At 45.9% G+C, this 17,654-nt stretch overlaps 1 protein-coding gene across 1 annotated transcript in view; it reads left to right on the forward strand.

Annotated features, from left to right (window-relative positions):
- Positions 1-1,564: 1,564 nt before the first annotated feature.
- The window catches only part of lrig3 (leucine-rich repeats and immunoglobulin-like domains 3), a 22,063-nt gene continuing 5,973 nt past the window's right edge, over positions 1,565-17,654 (forward strand). The window contains 9 exon segments of the mRNA XM_047022759.1: positions 1,565-2,051; positions 7,001-7,072; positions 7,203-7,277; positions 13,994-14,128; positions 14,431-14,574; positions 14,681-14,824; positions 15,125-15,272; positions 16,499-16,568; positions 16,571-16,640. Of these exon segments, the coding sequence (XP_046878715.1) occupies positions 1,849-2,051; positions 7,001-7,072; positions 7,203-7,277; positions 13,994-14,128; positions 14,431-14,574; positions 14,681-14,824; positions 15,125-15,272; positions 16,499-16,568; positions 16,571-16,640 (1,061 nt within the window). The 5' untranslated portion in view covers positions 1,565-1,848.

Raw genomic sequence — 17,654 nt, forward strand, 5'->3', positions numbered from 1 at the left:
ATGATACAGTGTATCATTGTGCCTCGCAGGGCCGACTTAGACCTGAAACTAAATGAACAAGCCCAGGGCTCTAATAGCTGATAGAGAGCCGTTTCGGGGAAGCAGCTAGCAGGAACATTCACTTCAGAATGGAGCATGTGTAACACATGCAGCTCTCTAGGTGCCCCTTCAGGAAATGGCTCTCTCGTTTACTCTAGAAGGCAATCTCATTTTCAGATGACCAAGTGTTCCATTTCACATAGAAATGATTTGGCTAATTGGGTTGACTCCAGCCTAAGGGACAAGTCCCACACGTTTGAGACTTCAATGATGGTGCGGTCAAGCACTGAAGAGACTGCTTACAGATGGCAATACAGATATACGAAATTCATGACCAGACATTCTCAAGGAGATCAAAACATTTGAGCAATAAACAGTTTTTGTGCTGAGAGTGAAATGACTGGGAACAGACATGTAAACTGTTTGTGCTCGAGGATATGTCTTTTTATTGGGAGAGCAGTGGGATCAAAGATCAATAATCCTACACAGTTCAAAAAGTGCACAGACAATATAACTTCCTCTGTGGTTTTAGGCATCAGAACATGAACGGAACGGAACCTAATAGATTAGGTCTGTCCTCGATGGTCGTGTTTAAGTTCAGATCAAAGTTGCAGGATCAAATCCCCCATTTGTGTCACTTTGGATTAAAAATAAATAATCAATTGCGACATTAAATATGAATTATAATTGTGTTCATTCAGCTGACACTTCCATGCAATTGATGAAAGAGAGATAACACTAACTATGGTCATGTACGTATACCGTAGATATGTTTTTTTTCTGTAAGGCCAGCACACCCCTTGCATTGCAATATAGGCCACCTGGTTCAGGGAGCTAGGGAGAGTATAGGACAGGCCAGCGCAGGGGAGGAAATGCCCTGAGAGCTCTTTCACACTGTGTCCAAGGCAACATTAACATCACAAAGGCTCCTGACAGACCAATGATGAGTCTTTCACATGCTGATCAACTTAGTGGGGGGAAAGTGGCCTTTCTGTTGCTAATGCCAGGAGTCTATCAGATACAGAGGGTCATTGTGATGCTAATAACAGCTTACAAGCAGCAAAGATGGTTCAATAAAATGTTTTATGGTCACTCCAAATCTCAATATGTCAGCATGACAGCAGTGTCATTATTTACCCCTATAGATAATACTGAAAATACTAACTCATGTGCATTGACTATCTGTAGCACCTTCAACTCAAATGTTCCCTTCTTTTTTTTTACATTTACATTACATTTAAGGGTAGCTTAAAGCCACCAGTGTTATCGCATTGTTATTGTGTTAGATAGTGTAATTTTAAGATCTGCTCATTAGATGTAAACCTAGTTAGACGTAGGCTATTTGAAGGATAGGTAGGGAGATGTCTGTAAGCTTTTTATACATTCGGACTTCTTCCTAGTTCATTTTGGACTACGTTTCCCAAGTGCCTCTTTGGTTACTCTTGCTTCACCCATGAGAACTGCCTCCGCATACCTTGGGTATGTTGCGCATCACTTGCAGCAACCAATAGAAAGAGGCGCGCTAGGGTGCAATGAAAGTAGTTGTCGCTGCAACTGCAAAGCGAAAAGACCAGGCAGAAAGTTTTGCGGAGGTATGGACAACTTTGAACTCAACGTAATACTTTTACATTTACGGAATTTTCAAGTTACAAGCCGAGCAAATTATTGGATGTAAACAACGACTTTGCTTCCACGGTTAACATTTTTGTTGGATTTGATTGGACATTGTTTTACTGGTTCGGATTTCGTAGCGCTTTTCTGTGAAACTTCGGGACGACTTAAGTCTGGTGGGAAAAAAAAGAAAGAAAAATGTCCGCATCTATGCTGCCTCGTAGTATTGCGAGGTATGCGGTAGGTTTTCTTCTGTTTTTCCAAATTGAACTTTTGCTTGGACATGATGGAAACTTAAAATCATGCCCCAGACCATGCACATGCTTTGGGGAGCTATTGGACTGCAGTCGTCTAAATAAAGGAGCGTTTCCCCAACATATTCCCGAATGGACCGTTCAACTGTAAGTGGTTTTATATCCCCGTTTCCCCCCTCATCTTGACTGTCAACAGAAATAAATAGCTATCTTAATGACCCTTCACACCTAACATACCGAGTTGATATCTGTAGCTGCACGCTATGAACGCTATTAGATTAATGAAGAGATGCGTGCTTGTTTACACTTCATCATGGAAGGTTGTAATCTTCTGAGTTAACAAGTCATATAAACGTATTAATTACCATATGATTGTTTTTCAATTACACTTAGTTCACAAAGAAAGTATGTGGTTTGTTTAGAAAGTAAGTACTTTGTAATGCCTAGGTACGGGCCTTTTCACTTCTACGGCCCCAGCCAGGGCATTGATAGTTTGAGTAGCATGTTAACTGGGTTAAACTGTTTGTTTACCATTGTTGGTTTATTCACACATTGGAATTTGTTATGACCTTTTGTTAATACAACATATTACATAGTTGTATATATAGTGTGATTGTTATCACTGACTTGCATTAGGATATGTTGCATTTATTTTCCTTCATGCATATATGACATGATCACATTCGTTTACAACTTTGTGTTTGTTATAATTGTCACATAGCACTGCCTGTGTTGGGAATACATAGGGTATTCCAGTAGATGTGGAGAATAGCCACGGTTTTATGAACACAGGTAGTTTGAGGATAAAACGAAAGAGGCTTGTGTGTTTTGCAAATCAATTGTCCCATTGTCAGTCCGTGAATCATTACCGTGCACCCCACTGAATGGAGTTCTGCCTTTTATTAGGCTGATTTTAGTCATTCATTAGGCCACTGCAATCTGAAGTCAAAAGGGGATCATTCAACGCTTTGAACATCATCATTCGATTTATACTTCTGTGTACCTCTTCAAGCCTCAGTGCGTGTTCGAGGCTCCAAGGCTTTTATTAGAACAGTAAAATCATAGGCCTAACTTTAAATGAAGTAAGGTACCCAAGTCAATTTCCTAAGGCAACAACTCAAATAGTTGTGCAGCGTAACATCAACAAACAGATGTTTCGCAGATCTCACAGACTTAGTAGACTTGAAACGTAATGTTTCTGTCTCGCTTGACTCGCTCAGCCCCAACTCATACCACAAGGCCTGCACATTTTCTACCACCACATCTCTCCTCGAATGTGTGCAACTCTTGGAAATGTCGTGTTGCCAGTAAAAACAGGCACAGCCAGGGCCTTCTAGCAGCACAGGCCTTCCTCAGAGGAGAGGGGGAGAAGTTCCACATGGGGGGAAACATTCTTTGCACTCAGGCATGCTAATTTACGAGTGTCTCTCCCGCACGTCGTAGGCCCAGTAAACCGCTCGGCCCTTTGTTTCCCGGCACCCCATTATTTCTGCTGAATTAGCAACTCCGGACCCAGCGATGGTTCTGATTAAGGAGCCCCTATTGGATTAGTTCGTACAAACTCTCAGAAAGTGAGGGAAGGAGGGGTGGGGGAGGGAGGGAAAGAGGCAGAGACCACGGAGGAGGCAGGGAGTTAAGAAGAAAAGAGAAAGAGAGGTATTTGGTTGGAGCTTCACACTTCGCTGAGCGAATGGAGGGGGGGGTTGATGCAAGAACCCCTCTTCCCTCAGTACAGTTAAATAGTCTTGGTTCCTTGCTAAGGGTTGCAACAGGGTGGCATTGGATTAGACTGTTTCCACAGGGCTCCTTCAGACACCTACATCACACCCATTACTCTCACTGACTCTGTCTAGTGTAATCTGCTGAGATACTACCCTCAGTTTTGAACTCCCAGTTAATATGAGATACCTGGTCCATACCTGGTTCATCTCCAGAGGAATATGGAATGTATCAGCTGGTTGGTAGGATGTTTTTGGGGTATTGTTAAACCTAGCCATGACCATGTATTAAATCACAGTAGTGAGTACTGGCACCACAGAGCTTATAGACAGCACCAAGGGTTAGCACAACCTTGCCTAAGCTGTTTTATCACTCCTAGCTAAGATAGTAGATAGCTAGTTTTCATCCACTTTTCCAACACGGATAAACATGTAGTCTAGTTTTCTCTCTCTCTCTCACACACAGACACACTCACACACACACACACACACACACACACACACACATATACACATACACACTGCACAAGTGTTATCTGAGTCACTCTGCAGCAGTGTGTCTAAGGAGAGTGGAAGTGTTGGAGCCACTCTATCCTTATCTAGCCAACACCTCTCCCAATACTGCCATCACGGACTGCAAAAAAAACAAACCGCTGCATTATGGGTAACAGAGACAACAACTTCATTGTATCTTGTTTAGGAAAACAGGAAAGTACAGGAAAACACGCCGTCAAAGATTTGACAGAATATTTCTAGACATTATCTAGTACAAGTAAACAAAACCAAAGCCCAGAAAATACAACAGGAGTTTTTTTTCTCCTTTGGTTGAATCAAAGGCAAAAGCCCTCTCACTTTTCTCGGCATTGTGAATAGATTACCAGTTGTTAGGTTTTTCCCCTCCTCTCCCAGTTTTCCTTGATGGATTCCAGATGGGGGAGGGGGGGGAGAGAGGGGGGGGGGAGGGTCTGGCACCACATCGTAGATGAAGCGCGTCAGCGTCAGTAACTGCACAGCTTCATAGCGTTCAGGCAGGCTCTTCTCCCCAGGCTCTGTTAGGCCTCAACCCCCTGGGAAGAGAAAACACAACCCTGCTCTTCCAGAGCTCGTCTTACTGTCTGGTTTGGCTCCCTGTTTCACTCCAGACGTGTGAGCTTGACTCTGGCATTGAGCTTCTCTCTGTCTCTCTCTGTGGTACGAAGAGGGAGAGTAACTAGGCTTGATAGGCACCCAGTCTGTTGGACATTGTAGCCATGAACTACAGTGCCCTCCAAAAGTATTGGAACAGTGAGGCCAATTCCTTTATTTTTGCTGTAGACTGAAAACATTTGGGCTTGACATCAAACGATGAATGTGAAACCAGAGATCAACGTTTCAGCTTTTATTTCCAGGTATTTACATCAGGATCTGATGCACAAATTAGAAAATATCACCTTTTTGTTCGAACCCACCCATTTGTCACGTGAGCAAAAGTATTGGAACATATGACTGACAGGTGTGTTTTGTTGCCCAGGTGTGTCCTATTACATACATTATTCAATCAATAAATACCACTGAATGTCTACACTCAGGTTCAGATTGGGTAAGATAGGTTTTGTCTATGCAGACTGTATTCAGAGGTGAAAACAACATGAAAACCGGAGCGCTGTCTTTGGGTGAAAAACAAGCAATTGTGAGTCTTAGAGAAGATGGAAAATCAATCAGAGCCATTGCAGAAACATTGGCCATAGCCAGTACAACCATTTGGAATGTCCTGAAGAAGAAGAAAACTACTGGTGTACTAAGTAACAGACGTCGAACAGGTAGACCAAGGAAAACATCAGCAGTTGATGACAGAAACATTGTGAGAGCTGTAAAGAAAGACCCTAAAACAACTGTTAGTGAGATCAGCAACAACCTCCAGATGGCAGGAGTGAAGGTATCACTATCTACTGTTCGCAGAAGACTTCATGAACAAAAGTACAAGGGCTACACCAGAAGATGCAAACCACTCATTAGCAAGAAGAATAGGAAGGCCAGGCTGGAATTTGCCAAAAAGTACAGAGATGAACCTCAAAAATTCTGGGACAAAGTTTTATGGACTGATGAGACAAAGATTAACTTTTACCAAAGTGATGGAAAGGCTAAAGTTTGGAGAAAGAAAGGAACTGCTCATGATCCCAAACACACAAGCTCATCTGTGAAACACGGTGGAGGTAATGTCATGGCTTGGGCTTGCATGGCTTCTTCTAGGACGGGCTCATTAATCTTCATTGAGGATGTAACACATGATGGCAGCAGCAAAATGAACTCGGAAGTCTACAGAAACATTTTGTCTGCCAATTTAAGGAAAGATGCAACCAAACTGATTGGCAGAGCCTTCATCATGCAGCAAGATAACGACCCAAAACACACTGCCAAAACAACAAAGGAGTTCATCAGGGGCAAGAAATGGAAGGTATTAGACTGGCCAAGTCAATCTCCAGACTTAAACCCTATAGAGCATGCATTTTACCTGCTTAAGAGGAGACTGAAGGGAGGAACCCCACAAAACAAACAACAACTGAAAGAGGCTGCAGTGAAAGCCTGGGAAAGCATCAAAAAGGAAGAATGCAAAAGTTTGGTGACGTCAATGGGTCACAGACTTGCTGCAGTTATTGAAAGCAAAGGATTTGCAACTAAATATTAAGTCTTATTCACTTAAATATGTTTTAAGTATATCTGTTCCAATACTTTTGCTCACATGACAAATGGGTGGATTCAAACAAAATGTGATATTTTCTTAGTTGTGCATCAGATCCTGATGTAAATACCTGGAAATAAAAGCTGAAACGTTGATCTCTGGTCTCACGTTCATTATTTGATGTCAAGCCCAAATGTTTTCAGTCTACAGCAAAAATAAAGGAATTCGCCTCACTGTTCCAATACTTTTGGAGGGCACTGTACACTTACTGGACATGCCAAGGAGTAATGTTAACCACTTTGTACACTTATGGAGATTGTAGGCTGTTTAAATGGAATCAATCAGTTGTCTATTTTGTGTCAATGCTGGCATAGCAGTTTATTATCCCCCCAGGGATCAATCAAGTTCTACTCTATTCTACTCTTTTCTGTTCTGTTCTACTTTGTTTTGCTCTGCTTTACTCTCTAACAAGCCCTAAGCTGGTTTGGGTAGCTTGAACATCCACTAGTTTGTTTTGGAAATGTTTCAGCTGCTTTTCAGACATGACTCTGAATGATTTCAGTGTGTGGTTCATGTAGGCTCTTGGTGAAACCTCCCCTTTCTAGTTTTTGTAAACAGAGTTACTGTAATATCATGAGTGTTATATTGTAACTATTGTAAATTCTCAACCATGCACTGCATTTTCTTTTCCTACAACACATGTGCCTTTATCTTCACAGAGACCTGAGCCACAACAAACTGCAGACGATTGACAGCTCTTTGTTTTCCAACTTGCGGCACCTGACTGAGATGTAAGTATGGACCTGAGTTTTCCATTCTAGAATAAACAAGGGTTTGTTTTTTCCCCAGCCTCCATCATCCCCCCCCCTCCCCCCCAGTATGCAACTTGTCACAAACAAACCACCATGATTGTGTTTACAGAAAGCTAAACAACAACGAGTTGGAGACCATACCTGATTTTGGCCCTCATGCTTTGAACATCACAACCCTCACTTTGTAAGTATGAATTCATTTTATTGCTCTTTTCTTTTCCTACACACCCACAACCCCCATAAAGAGAAGCCTGGAAATCTTTGTGTTTGGGCCTGGATTCAAGGCCAGTCCTCCACTGAAGTTGTCATTCCTGGTTAAAACTGTTGAGTTGTGACGCAGGTCCTTCTTCTCTGTGGAAACCTGTTGGCTAAAATGGATTCCAAACAGGGTTGTGTTGTCTACACCAAGACAACCAGCCCCATGTCCGTCACGTTGGATGGTCAATATCACTGTTTCTGTTGGTATTTAATAGACGGCAAGCTATGTGCCCTGCTTCACTGCAGATTAAGAGGTTGCAGGTTCAAATACACCCCCTGTACGTTGCTTAGGATAAAAGTGTCTGCTAATTAACATATTCCTTTGACTTTTGTCAGTATGCTGATTCAGAGATGGAATATGTTTGTAGTTTTAGTTTGGTGTTTGTAACCTAGAGGTTGGTGTTTGTAGCCCAGTTGGATTTGTGTGTAGCGCATGCATTTCTAATAACCAAAGATGATGATGTGAGGGGAGAGTGTCATAAAGTTGATTAAATTGATGATGGATGGCTTCAGAAAGCGCCCCATCTCCAAAACACAGACATTAAATTCAGACTTTGAACATAAATATTGGCTCTGCTCTAAACGGTTGCGCAACGTATCGCTTTCATGTCTCTTGAAAGAAGAAGGAAAAAGGATCAGTCAACGTTTTAGTTTTTTATTTGTTCGCCTCCCGAGGCTAAACGTGCGTCTGGCAGAATCGATGGATGTTAAGCTCCCGAGGAAGAATGTGTATTCCGTGTGAGAGGAAGAGGCTGTGTCAAGCCTGGACTTGAGGCCCAGGAGCAGAGCCCCAGTGGGAGACTCCTCCTGCAGACACGAGGCTCACCAGGCAGAGGCAGCCCATTAGTTTTCACACGTTTGGACTCTTCTGAGAGGCTGGAAGTGTGTGTGTGTATGTGTGTGTGTGTGTGTGGGGGGGGGGATAACCGATGGACGGTCATCCCCTATGCCAAGAGACTTTCTATATGATACTTTATATATTGGAGACTATTATGTTCCTGTTCTTGATCACCATGAAGGATGTCTTTGATTTTCAATGTGTCTCTCGGAATCAATGTTGAGTTTAACAAGCTATTTAACAATGGTACTCAGATGGTCACAAGTAGATCTGGTTCAGGTCTCTTTCATGTTTGAAATCTGAATTTATTAGATGTTGTCTTTCGGCGGCATTGTTTTCATGTCGAGTCTTGTAGGTGCAGAAGCCTGCCTATTGGGTTGAAAGCATATCTGTGGATTGAAACATTTGTAGATGATCTGATTTGATAGCTTGGAAAGGTAGGTGGCCAAAGCCATTCAGTCAACCCGTTTATGAGAGTGTGTGTTTGTGTGTGTGTGTGTGTGTGTGTGTGTACTGCCCAGCAACCGAATCAGAGTCTTGCCAGTTACATTCCACTTTGTCTACCCAGCAAGTCCAAGAAAAGGGGAATTTAAACATCCAATCACTTTTTCCACTTCTCTTTTTGTTGCTTGCAGTAAGCTTGGATAATGTGTGTGTCTCTTTCTCTTTGTGGCTCTGTCTGTCTCTGTGTGTGTGTGTGTGTGTGTGTCTGTGCGTGTGTGTGTGTGGGAGGGAGGAATTCGGTTGGATAAAAAGCAGAGTTTTCAAAAGCCATCAGATGACTCCTCTTTCAGCTTGAAACGAGAACTAGAGAACCAGATCTGCGTTCCTCCATGAGGTGCTTTGGGACCCCCATTACTGATCATACTGTCCTAGGGGCTGACACACGCACGGACACCCACATGCAGATCACTAGGATCCCACTGCCTGAGCACCACATTGGCGTCACTTGAATTCAGTTTGATTCTCCAAGTGGGCCTGTGTAAGGAACGCTTACCATGGGTCGAGGGGATTGAAGTGTTTGGTTTGGTGAAAGCTTCTGAAATGTCGCTGTTCTGAATCTCAGGGTTTAGAAAAGGCGTGGGGTCAGAATGAACCGTGACAAGAGCGCGTGCTGATGTCCAAGTGAAGAAAAGAAGTTTTACTGTTGTGATGTAGGAGTTCACTCCGTTTCGTTCCAACCTTTTTGGCTTCTTTTCGAAAGATTACAAAGAGATTCCATCCAGCCTTCCAAATTCCTAATCAGTTCTGGAATCTCCAGGTCATTTGTTGGATCAAGCAAACACAATGAGGGGGATCTCACAGCTTGAAGGGTTAAACCTCTCTCCATAAATTCCTGGGAAATTGTTCAATTAATTAAGATGATCACGACTCAATTACTAGCAGCTGCCGAGTTTTTCGCCATTTGTTTTTCCTCTGGGCTGAGGGGTCAGGGAAGTGCACCAGAGCTGCCGCCCTGTCTGCCTGGCTGTTTGAATAAGTGGCATTTGATACCCTGGGGGCTTTTTTTCCCCTTCTGATTCTCCTCCCAGACTAGAAGCGAAGGGAGCAAGAGAGGGATAGAGTGAGAGAGGGATAGAGAGAGAGGGATAGAGAGAGAGAGGGATAGAGAGAGAGAGGGATAGAGAGAGAGAGGGATAGAGAGAGAGTGAGACAGGAGGAGGGAGGGAGGTAGGGAGGAAGGGAAAAAAGTTTAGGACTATGTGCAAATGGAAGGAAAATTTGGCACCAGACTGTGCCACCTGGAGTATACAGAGGGGTGTTTTAGGAGCAGTCCATTGTTGGTTGTTTGAAAAAAAAAATACAGCTGTGTCTGTTTTTAAGATGGGTTTCTTGGAAATGTATCTTCATCTGAAATGTGTTTGTAATAGTTTGATGCACTCAAATGCACTCATTCCAGGAGCCTGTTAAACTGGGGAATATTACTGCACATTAACAAATTCAGACATTTCAGATCCTTGAAGTGAATATGAAATAAATAAATAAAAATCACTGTGCAGAAGACGTATCCAATTCCCTACAGCTATAGCCTAATAAAGAGAACAAATATATATTGTATTTATTTTCTATTAACAGTTTATTTTGTGTGTTATAATCCTACATATTTAATGTATGCACCCAAAGCATGTCCTAAACAAGACGTGACAGTCAAGTTCTGGCTCTATTAAAGTAATGGTTTGTAATAACCTTACTTGCGGAAAAAATTGGCTGAACAAATTTTGAAGTGGTGTTTAGCGGAGACCGGACAATGGCCCACTTGTCTGTCTGCAGGGCCAGCCATGAGAGAAAGGGAGAGGAAGAGCCACACATAGGTGCTCTAAGCTGTCTGGGATATCTCATCCCAAACAAAAAAAGATCATAATAAAAATAAAAATAGATGTGCAGGTACAGACATCCTTACAAATATTCAAGTTGTCAATAAGTATGTAAAAATACGAAATCAGTCAATCTTTAGTACACTTCCAATTGTGTAGGAAAATTATGGATATTATGAAAATGTAGTAAGCTCTCACTTAATACATAGAATTAGAATTAAGTACCGGTATACTCTTTTTCCACTGGGAATGGCTTGCCTTTCAGAAGCACTCATTACCTCCACAGATGTTGGAGAGAGGACAAACGTTCCTGGTTGACTGACAGGAGCAGGCAGGACCAAGCTCTCCTGCTTCTACAGTCTGATCGTGGTCAGTCCCATCACCAGACAGTGGAAGCACACTAGCAGGGTTAGACACATCCACAACCAGGATCCCAACTGTTTTCAGTGCAAACTTTGACCACGTTTGGGAGATTGTTTTAGCTGTGTCATTGATGCCTACCTTTTCAAGGTCCCCTGTCTTGTCTGTGAACTGGGGTATCTCTGTGGAGGTCTTGTTGATCCAGATGGTCTGGGCCACATCAGTAGCGTAGCCTGGGGGGGCCCGGGGGGGGCCCTGGGGGGGGGGGCCCTGGGGGGGCACCGGCAACCCCGCTAAGAAGCTTGAGTCGCCCACTGGCCCCCCACTCGTCGATAAACATGAAACAATTTTTTTATATACATGTGCCACCCCAAAAATATATACTGGACCCATCTAGCCACCCCATGAAAATGTTTCTGACAATCTCACTGGTCCACAGCCCTCCGTACTGGAGTCCTCAGAGGGGCTGGAGGAAGAGTTGACGTGTGGTCTGTAGATGTTCCCTGGGAGGGATATCGCTCTGAACTTGCTGACTCGAGGCAGTGAGAGGCCTGCAGTCACTCAGGTCTCTGTAAGGAGAGTCCTTTCAGCAGACGCTTTCCAAAGCAACGTACAAATCGTGCTTACGGAAAGTACAGCGGAAGATCAAGGATCAGAATTGTGAAGTTCTAACTGTGTTTCGGTGGTCAGAGTCAAGGGACAGTGTGTATTTACCAGCCACATTTCAAAGTAAACAGTGGCTTGCTCAAACAACAGTCCTCTTTTCTCCAACAAACAAAACAGACCTCGGATTTCACTCGTCCAATCCACGAGTCGTTTCACTTCTATGTACGCACGTTCAGTCAGACATCTCACGTAAGAGCTGGTGTTTGGATGTGAAGATCTCCGAGATGGTGCTCGCGCTTTTCTCTTGATTCTCTGTAGCACTGAAGACAGGAAAACCAAGATGGTCGACTGCTGTTTCCAGTCAGCTGTATCCATACCTGTGCTCTTTGTTGGTGATTTGGTGTTTTCCAAAGGTTTGAAACCAGGTTTTGGTACGCTGGTTTGTGTGTGGGACTAGGGGCCATAGCTGGCTAGATGTTTGGTGTTTAGGGGGTGTGGGGACACCGAGATATACCCCTACCATAACCTGCTATTCTTTACCTGTCCCGGAGCCAGCCCGCCTGCTTTTAGGAAGGAACGCAGGGCTGGAACATGGTGCTGACAGTAGCCTTCAACCCCCCCCCTACTTTCTCTCTTCCTCCCCACCTAAAAACATTTTTCTGGGGCTCCACACTCCCCACCCACCCCAGAAAACTGGAAAGACAGGTTCTCTTTCCCTCTCTCTCTGCCCATCTCTCTCTCTCCCCCTCTCTCAACTCTCCTTCTCTCAGCGGCCAGTCAGGGGAACATGGAAACTGAGACCCAGGTGGTGTGCACTGCTTTTGTTTGGTTCCTCAGAGGCCGTGGTGCGTGGAAAGCTCTTTGCAAATCTCCGCACAAAAGACGGGCTTGTAGCCCTTTTACACGGGGGGTGGCGTGTGGACAGCACAGCCTCTCTCTCCCTTCCCCTCTCCCTCTCTCTGGGGGCTTCACATAAACACGTTTCTACTCTGAAGAGACCATTTTGTTTTTAGGAAAGTTTGTAGTTTGAATATGCCGAAAGTAAGTTGGTGGGATCCCCTCCTCCCACACCTACACACTCTCCTGTGTTCAGCACTGGCATGGCACAGAACCCTCAGTCCCGGCCCTGCCAGGGGCTAGGCAGGGAGGCATGCTGTGGCAGGTTCTCCTTCTCTCTCTCTCTCTCTCTCTCTCTCTCTCTCTCTCTCTCTCTCTCTCTCTCTCTCTCTCTCTCTCTCTCTCTCTCTCTCTCTCTCGCTTTCTCTCTCTCTCTCTCGCTCTCCCGATCTCCCTCTTTCTCTCTCCGTCTCTCTCCCTCTCTTCCTCTCCTCTGTATGTTTGAACAGTACGGCTGCCAAAGGGTGTAGTGTTCCCCATAACCAGACCTCCCTGTCTGCAGACCAGTCTCTCTCTTTTTCTCTCTCACACACTCTCTCTTTCCCACACACTCACTCTCTCACACACACACTCTGCCTTTTACACACATATCAGACCTTTGTGAACCTGAATCTTAATGTGCAATACTTCAGTGGAGGTCAGTGTGTAGCAGGAGGAGGATGCTGGCTGGATAATGGCTGCCCTCTCTCAGCCTAGGTGTTGGTGGGCTTGTGGCCTGTCACCAGAACACTGAACACTGAAACCAGCCCTGTAGTCTGGGGCATAGAGGGACTTCCACCACACACACACACCCTCTCTCCAGTCTCTCTCTCTCTCTCCAGTCTCTCTCTCTCTCTCTCTCTCTCTCTCTCTCTCTCTCTCTCCCTCTCTCTCCTCTCTCTCTCTCTCTCTCTCTCTCTCTCTCTCTCTCTCTCTCTCTCTCTCTCTCTCTCTCTCTCTCTCTCTCTCAGTCTCTCCCTCTCTCTCTCTCTCTCTCTCTCTCTCTCTCTCTCTCTCTCTCTCTCTACACGCTCAGTTCCATACACAAAGAGGGCACTGTACAGGTCCTGTTTATAACTAAGCAGTCCCCTGCTCTGCAATTTAGAAGGCGTGCAGGTTCAGGAAATTGCTGGCCTTTGCAGAGGCATGCTTTCACTGGGGGGAATGGTATTCATCAGACAAATAATTGGCAGGTTATTTTTTTAAATACCTTGTTAGTAATTACCTTATAAACAAAATAACACAGCACTAAACCAAACGTCTGTTTTGACCTGTTGCAATGAGCAATGACATTGCTTAGCCAATTCAGTACCCCTTCCCCTGACACACACAGGCACACACTCACCCCCTCACCCAGATCCTCTCCAGACAACCAGGGAATGATCTTCTAGGTTCCACACTGGAGGGGTACTTATTGTTCTCAAAATAATTATAATTATAGAACAAAAAAACAAGCCCGGTATTGCAGGGTGGAGAGTGTTCCATCTTGGGTGAGATGTGCCATTCTTTAAAACATTGCAAGCTAATTGGCTGGTTAGAGTGTTTGTGTGTCTAGAAACGTAAAACTGGTGACCTGCGTTAGTAAAATACACAGTATTTTTTTTCTTCTTCTGTTGTTCATTGGAGCTCTGGTGTCTGTGTTTTCAGAGCAAACAACCGCATCAGGAAGATCTCCCAGGAGCAGCTGAGCGCCTTGCAGGGGCTGCTCACACTGGACCTCAGCAACAACAATATAGTGGAGATCAAGGTTGACTCCTTCCCTGTTCTGCAGCTCAGAAACCTGTGAGTTCCACCAGTCCCCCTGTAGACATGACCAGCCTCCACTAAAACACCACACTTAGTTTTTTTAGCGGATTTTCAAGGAATTTTTGGCAAAGCGGATAATGTATGATCATGTATTTCAGTAGACCAAAACAAAACAGAATGTACTGCGACATTGTCCGTTTACCTACTCCTGAACTATAATCTGCCCCCTCTCTCTCCCTTTTTTCCCCCTTCTCTCTTCCTCTCTCTCAACTCCCTCCCTCCCTCTCTCTCTCTCTCTCTCTCTCTCTCTCTCTCTCTCTCTCTCTCTCTCTCTCTAGCTTCCTCAACAACAACCGTATCTCGAGCCTGGAGACGGGCTGCTTCCTCAACCTCTCCAGCAGCCTGCAGAACCTGCGGCTCACACGCAACCGCCTCTCCACCATCCCGCCCAAGATCTTCCAGCTGCCCCACCTCCAGCACCTGTAAGTCCCCGGAGACCGTGGCCCCCTCGAACCCTCCCGTGACCGTGCGGTTGTGTGTGGTTACCGTGGTTCTGACCGGCGCGGCGTGTGTTCTAACCTCCCACAGGGAGCTGAGCAGGAACCGGGTGCGCCGCGTGGAGGGCCTGGCGTTCCACGGTCTGCACGCGCTCAGATCGCTGAGGATGCAGAGAAACGGCATCAGCCGGCTGATGGACGGAGCCTTCTGGGGACTCAGCAACATGGAGGTTTTGTGAGTACTGTTACTGTGAAGCCACCGTGTGTGTGTGTGTGCTATGTGTGTGTGTATGTGAGCTCATACAGTACTGTGGAAAAGTCTATAACAAATTATATATATAAGTCAAGCTCAAATGCTTCAAGAACTAATTAAATAAAAAGATTGAACTCGCATTTTTCATTGCTTCATGTTTTAGCGAATTTTGTCCATAAGACTGACAATTCTTTTTCTGTTTGTGTGCTTGCTTTTGCACGTGTGTGTTTTTTGCATACTTGTTTTGTGTGCGTGCGTGTGTGTGTGTGTGTGTGAGAGCAGGCAGCTGGACTATAACAACCTAACGGAGGTGAGCAAGGGCTGGCTGTACGGCCTGCTGACTCTGCAGCAGCTTCACCTGGGACACAACACCATCAGCAGGATCCGGCCCGACGCCTGGGAGTTCTGCCAGAAGCTCAGCGAGCTGTGAGTGAGACCCCTTTCTTCTCCTCTCCTCCCCCCCCTACCTCCCTCCCTTGCTCTCCTCCGCTCCCTCTCTCTCCTTCACTCCCTCCTTCCCTCCCTCCCTCCCACCACCACCCCCCTCTCTTTCACCCACTTCAACGCCCCCCTCCTTCTATCTTACCTTTCCTGCCTCCTTCCCCTGTCCTGCCTCTCTCTGGTTATTGTCTTCCCTTTCCATCCCCCCTCTCTCCCACCCTCCCTCTGTGTGCCCACTGGCTCTGTGAACTCCCAACAACCTCTTCACAGTCGTCCTCCCCCTCTCTCTCCCCCTCTCTCTCACACTCCTCTCTGCCCTTCCTCACCCTCCTAACCCTTCACCCCACACCCCTCCATCCCACACCACACACACACACACACTGCTCTCTCTCTCCTCTGCCCCTCATGCCAGTGCCAGCACAGGGGCAGCAAGCCTGCCAAAATATTACGCCCCATTTCACCCTCTGTCATGCCCCCCCCCCCCCCCCCCCCCTATTCTTCCTCGCCTACGGGGGGAGTTGAGAGCGGTAGGAGAATTAGGGTGAGAGGAGAGGGAGGGGGGGTAAGTGGAGGGGAGAGGGGGAGGGGAGAGCAGAGGGGTGACAAGGGTGAGGGCAGAGGAGAGGGGGCCCGTGTTCACAACCAGAGTGTCTCTAGCGACAAGTGAAGTGGCGGCAGTGACACTTTGTTCTTTTGTAGTTGCCAGTGTTTACTGTGTCGCCAGTAACCTCAGCCAGCCGTGGTGGTGAAGCGGGCGGGGCCTGTCCTGAAAGAGTGCAACGCTGTTGTTGTCCCTTATCAAGTGAAGCTGAGTTTAAATTTAACTGGCAGTTGGGCCTTTAATTTCTCTCTTTGCCCTCTTTTTTGGTGAATGTTTTGCTTTTATCTTTTGTTTGCTGTTTTAAACCAAAATGGATTATTTGGATTCCAGTCCAGAGTATATACTTTTTATAACTGTCTGTACTGAGAGGAGCCTAGCAAGCGAACATTTATGTAATAATTAAATTCAGGTTTTACTGTTCCCCCAAAGGAATGATAGCAGAATAAAGGTTTTAGTTACCAGATGGCCCAAATAATAGGATTCTGGACGATACTTAGTGGTGGGAAAAAACAACACTAATTACAGCTTTTTGCTTGTTTGTGCTGTGAGATAGTCATGTCCTTTCTCTCTCTCACACACTCTCTCTTTCCCTCTTTCCCTCTTCTCTCTCCCAGGGACTCTCATCCAATCACCTGTCCTCGTTTGGAGGAACCAGCTTCGTGGGCCTCAGCCTATTGGACGAGCTCGCCTTGGAAACAACAGAGTCAGCTTCATCGCAGACGGGGCCTTCAGAGGGCTCTCCCATTTAAACACACTGTGAGTCCCCGCACACGATGCTCTCCCATCGCCACAACACTGCCTGGTCAACCTCCAGCAGATCGACTTCAGCCCACTTCTATTCACACTTTCATCCTGTGTGCTCAATTCATTCATTCATTGAGCAGCATCCCAAAAAGTGCATATATAATTAAGTGCAGCAGACGATCAGAAACCAGTAAGTGCAAAAGTCCAGTTCTTCTGAAATGAACTTGGGAGATGCTGAGACGTGTGAAGGACAACATGCTCAGTCTCCTGCGTCGTGGTTCCCGTCTGTGTCCGCGTGTGGTCGTAGCCCAACGTAGCGCCTCCCAGACTCAGTCTGCTGTGGGGTTCCTCTGCTGACCTGGCGCCCTGTGTGGAAACACGGTCTGGTTTGTCTTCTGGATGTGAACTACATGAACGGGCTGTGGTCGAGTCCCCGCTCTTAAATCCCTTTAGGGACACTGCTCGCCTTCTCTCCATCCCCTTCCCCCTCTCTCTGTCCCCCTCCTCCATCCCCCCCTCTCACGACCCTCTCCCTCTCTTCTGTCCTTTCTCTCTTTGTCTTGGTTCTCCCCGATCTCCTTTCTCCCCTTCCTCTTTCACCTCTACTCCCCCCCCCCCCCGTCTCTTCCCTTCTTCCTCCCTCCTCCCTCTCCCCGTTCAAGACTCCCAGGCCTTTTAAGTGGAACCAAATGTTAACCTCTGGAGGGGGCAGGTGAGGAGGGGGGGGGGGGGGGTATGACCGAGGGAAGGGGTTTACCTTCTCTCTGCCAGGCCCTCCCCTTCCCCTCTCAACCCAAATCAGTTGTAACCAGGCATGCCATGAAGAAAACTAGCTGTTTGGAAGCATTTAGAGGAGCGTAGAGGGGGGATGGGTGAAGGGGGCCAGACTAAATACCTCTGGAGACCCGTCATGTGAGCTACTGGGTCAGACCTGGAGTATAGGCCAGGTATGATAGGTGACTTGTATCCACTCCTATAGAGTAACTCATGAAAACACATGTTACTACGTATTACTACAAACCCTAA

Source organism: Hypomesus transpacificus, chromosome 7, assembly GCF_021917145.1.
Source record: "Hypomesus transpacificus isolate Combined female chromosome 7, fHypTra1, whole genome shotgun sequence".
Taxonomy (NCBI): Eukaryota; Metazoa; Chordata; class Actinopteri; order Osmeriformes; family Osmeridae; genus Hypomesus; species Hypomesus transpacificus.